Consider the following 4,599-nt stretch of genomic DNA (forward strand, 5'->3'; position numbering starts at 1 on the left):
TTAATTTATGTTATTTACTCGAAGGTACCTAGGTCGTCTCAAACAGTACGTGCGTAACAGGGCACAACCAGAAGGATCGATTGCAGAGGGCTACTTATCCGAGGAGATTCTCACGTTCTGTTCAAGATACTTAGATAATGTCGAGACTAGGATCAACCGACCGACGCGCGTTGACGACCGACCGAGCGATGCTCCAGAGAGCGAGATTGCCGACATGTTCCCAGAGGTTGGAAAGTCGGTCGGGGCAGCTTCATATTTTACTCTAACAGCAACCGAACAGCTTCAAGCACATCGTCATGTACTGGTGAATTGCAGTGCTGTAGAGAAATTCTTGGAGTAAGTACAACAGCCTAAGTTCTAAAATTATACAGTTAGCCAATTTGGGTAGTGATAGAAATGAACTTGAACAAACTTTGTCTATGCACAGTGAGTACAGAGCCTTCACAAAGAGAAAACTGCGAGGTAAAACAAGGTCGCAGTCTCACATAGATACTGTTGTGCACAGAGAATTTTCGAACTGGTTCAGGCATAAGGTAATCTATAATATCTCAGGATCCTACAACCCTTTGATGCCTTCTTATCTCTAATGGTTCAATGTCAGGTCCAATTTGGAAGCACGGATCATTCGAACGAGTTACAGTGGCTCGCCTGTGGTCCCCGTGCTCAGGCCAGTCGCTATCAGGCTTACAACGTCAATGGATTTAAATTCAGGACCATGTCGAGGGAGGAAGGGATGAAAACACAGAATAGTGGGGTCTATGTCACTTCGGATACTAGAAGTTATGCAAGTAAACGGGATGCCAATGTTGCTGTTGGCGGTGTCTCGTATTACGGGAGATTAGTAGACATCATCGAGCTAAATTACAGCGGTCAATTCACTGTAGTATTGTTCAAGTGCCTTTGGGCGGACACTACGTCGGGCAGAGGCATCCGGCAAGACGTTTTGGGCCACACCTGTGTCAATTTTGCCAATCCTATCCACACCGGTGATCGAGAAGACGATGAGCCGTATATCTTGGCATCTGAGGCGCGTCTTGTGTTCTACGTGGAGGATGAGGTGGAGAACGGATGGAGTGTAGTGGTCCATGTGAAGCCAAGAGATTTGTTTGACATGGGCGAAGATTATGAACATTGTGAGGTCGACCTTCATCCACAGTCCTGTATGAGTAGCCTCCCTGAATTTGATGTCGAAGGCCTGCGGTTGACGAGAGACGGCGATTTAGAAGAGTCCACCATCGAAAGGGTTGAAGATTGTGAAGAGGCCGCCGAATCCTAAAATGCTATTCTCCATCATGCATGTAGTTCATATTTCAGTAGATTGTATTTTAGTCATATTCTCCGACAATAGGTTTATTTGATTGAGTTATTTTAGATTTTTCAAAACGCATCGTCTCATATAAAGCTCTTTTATTTATCTGGGTTTTGACAACGCTGTTTTCTATCCTTTAAGACTTCCTATAGTCACATTTTTATATTGTCTTTGTACATTCTTTCTATTTTTGGTGGATTATCAGGGAAATTGGAGACCAGAGACTTCTTTCTCATTACCAGAAGCCATTGGTTCGCAGAGAAGATGATAGAAGCGTCTCCGTTCTCTTCGTTGGACCACGCAACGTCCTTTGCAAGGCAATTGTGGTTCAAAGAGTCCCGCATACAATCATGGTTGGATGCGTTCTCTGGACAAAGTCACCTTTTTCGAGCCATTAGTTATGCACCTGGTTCAATGATGAAGGTTTGTTTGCCGCTGCACAGTTTAATTTTTTAAACCATTTTCTTATTTGTCAAAAGAAACCATATTCATGTGGTTATTCTAAAATTTTAGGAAATGCTTCATTGGGACCGAAAGTACCGGGCTAAATTTGGGTTTGAGTTTATAACAAGTACGGAAAAGTGGTGCTCACAGGAAATACTTGACGAGGTGAAGGTAAATATTCATGTTTTACCATCCTTTGCCTTGGCATGATGTGCGCTGGCTCAATTTGGGTTTCATATTCTACTTATTGCTCAATATTTTACTTTTGGAAAATGAAATTTACTTTTTTTCATAGCTGCAGTACTTATACATTAATTATGCTTGTTTGTGCAGTCACGCTATGAGAACTCTCTTGTCGTTGAACTGGATTATGCAGCACAGGAGGAATTTAAACTCATAGCAGTCGGCCTTGAGCGACTATGGGATAGTAAGAAAGACTCGGATTTTGTACTGTTTATATGATCTGTTTATGTCTAATCCACTATAAGCTTGAAAAATCTTATATAGAATTATTTAATTAACACATACGTGAATGTAGACTTATATATATATATCATCACTCTACCTTATCTCATGTACATATAAGATTGTATCTTTTTTATATTAATTCTAAAGACTCGGCCTAGTTGAATTGCATAGACTCTCCATCCCAATTTGGAGCGTATTTGAAGTAGGGGTCACCCTTGGCTTCACTAATTATAATCCCAATGTTGTCTGATTAAAGAAGTTATTGACTCTAAATGTTAAGCCATACTGATTAGTAAATTCACACACTAGTTCCTCCTAATCCGGGCTTGTTTGGCTACCTTGCACCTCTCAGGAATGTCTCGAGACAATGTACAAAAGGAATCTGAATACCCGGTGGAGGTGGTTCCAGATTCGTTGGAAGGAGAGAATGTTGTCTCCTCCGAGATCTCTGAGGGCGAAGATTCTGCTGGACGTAAGGGTTCGATGCTGTCCTACGACCTCAATAGAACACCCGAAGAGAATGAATATCCCTATAGTGGAATGTCTCCCGAGGAGAAGAATGCGTGGCACTTGGCTACGTGGGCAACAAGATACTTGAATCCTTGAGGGAAAAGCTTTGGTTTAGGTGAAGGACTTAGAGTCAGGTTGCATATGATAGCGGAGACAATACTATGCTATATTCATTAAGGAGAAAATAATTTTATAACTATTTTATCATGGCACTCTCCCATATTTAATTTTTTATCTAGTTCTTGTTTTAAAGATTGTACTACTTAGCTAATTTACTATACATGCACTATAATAATTCGATGAAGTTTGGATGAATCATTGCTAATAAGTATGTTAGTAATACTTATCAGATATATACTTATTAAACTTGCTAACGACAATTGAGGCTTTCTTTGTGCAAATATTATATGGACAATATAAATCTAACATACACTTGTCAGGTTTCGTATAAATATATTAAAATACCCAGACTTTGTCCATTGTTATCATTTTAGCCAATTTTTTTATGTTTAATAATTCTAGTGTTGATTTTGGGTTATTTTATATATAAGTTGTTACTGCTTCTAGATATATTTCTATTTTAACAATAAAACCCAGGAGTTAGCCTAAATAACAATTTATAATTTTGAAAGAAAAACTCCACAGGAACATTTCAACCACAATTATTTGAATCAAGATATTCTTCTAGACAGATCCACAAAGTTTTGATCTCAGCAAACACAGCCATAACCAGTGGACCAAGTTTGAGTTCTTCTTTGGTGGTGTTGCCTGTTTCAATGAATTTTGAATTCTTATAGAAATGGACAAAGGAAATGTTGTTGCTTACCCATAGAAGTGCTTGTTTTGTACTCAAAATTGGTGAAGCTAAAATATTCATGATACATACAAAAACAACAACAAAACATGCATAGAGAGAGCAGGGGAATACGAGGAGAAAGATAGATAGATAGATAGATAGATCGATAGGTAAGGAGCTTTGGTTTGCCTTAGCAGCACGGCGATAGGTATGGAGCTTTGGTTTGCCTTAGCAGCACGGGCACCTCAAAGTGACTCGTATTTGGGGAATTGGACAGTCCTTGTATTTATATTTTGGTCAACATTATGATATTAATTTTCAGATAATTTATTTATCTAATTATGTATGAAACATGGTAATTATCGTTATGCAGTAATACAAGTATGAACTTTGTCTATTAGATAGGGATGCTATATTAATTGGTCCAATAAGAAGACATTTTTTATATATTCGATATGAGAATAATATCCCCTTTTTAATAGTAATAGAGGTCACTATGATTTACTTTTATGTGGAAATTATATCTTGGAAAATATGTGACAACTAATTTTTGTTTCAGATATAGAAAACCCCTATATTATCATTCCTATGTTTATATACACTTTAACACTCCCCGATACTTGTACTTAAGGCGGTGTGCAGGTGTGAATTAATAATGACACGCCTTTGTTACACATGGCTGTTTTTATTATTATCCTACTGTTGTTATTATTATTATTATTATTATTATTATTATTATAAAAGACCAAAAGAGTGGGAACCCAAAATTTCACACTAACAGATTGCTAAACCCAAATTTGAGATGATATAAGGAACGGCGCCCAAATCCTTATTCTCCCTTGCGAGACTCCATTTGAACCTCCAGCGGTGTCTCACACAGTCCCATGCCCCCTCCTGACGAAGGCCTGAAACCTATTGCTTCTCTCGTCGATCGCAATCATTCCACTTCAAAGGACTGCACTCCCGTCTTCTCGTCTGCGGTAAGGGTTCATCCTCCCATTATTTCTTGTGTTCTTATTTTAACTGAAGCAAGAGTTTACTTGGACATGGCAACATGCATGGCTGATATAAT

At 38.6% G+C, this 4,599-nt stretch overlaps 1 protein-coding gene across 1 annotated transcript; it reads left to right on the plus strand.

Moving 5' to 3' along the window:
• The first annotated feature begins 687 nt into the window (after window positions 1-687).
• On the plus strand, window positions 688-1,988 carry LOC107472580 (uncharacterized). The gene is made up of 2 exons (XM_016092094.3): window positions 688-1,732; window positions 1,823-1,988. Exon 1 carries the CDS (start codon window positions 716-718, stop codon window positions 1,274-1,276), a length of 561 nt encoding a protein of 186 aa, XP_015947580.2. The 5' UTR covers window positions 688-715; the 3' UTR covers window positions 1,277-1,732; window positions 1,823-1,988.
• Window positions 1,989-4,599: the final 2,611 nt, after the last annotated feature.

The sequence above is a fragment of the Arachis duranensis genome, unplaced genomic scaffold (assembly GCF_000817695.3).
Source record: "Arachis duranensis cultivar V14167 unplaced genomic scaffold, aradu.V14167.gnm2.J7QH unplaced_Scaffold_172706, whole genome shotgun sequence".
Taxonomy (NCBI): Eukaryota; Viridiplantae; Streptophyta; class Magnoliopsida; order Fabales; family Fabaceae; genus Arachis; species Arachis duranensis.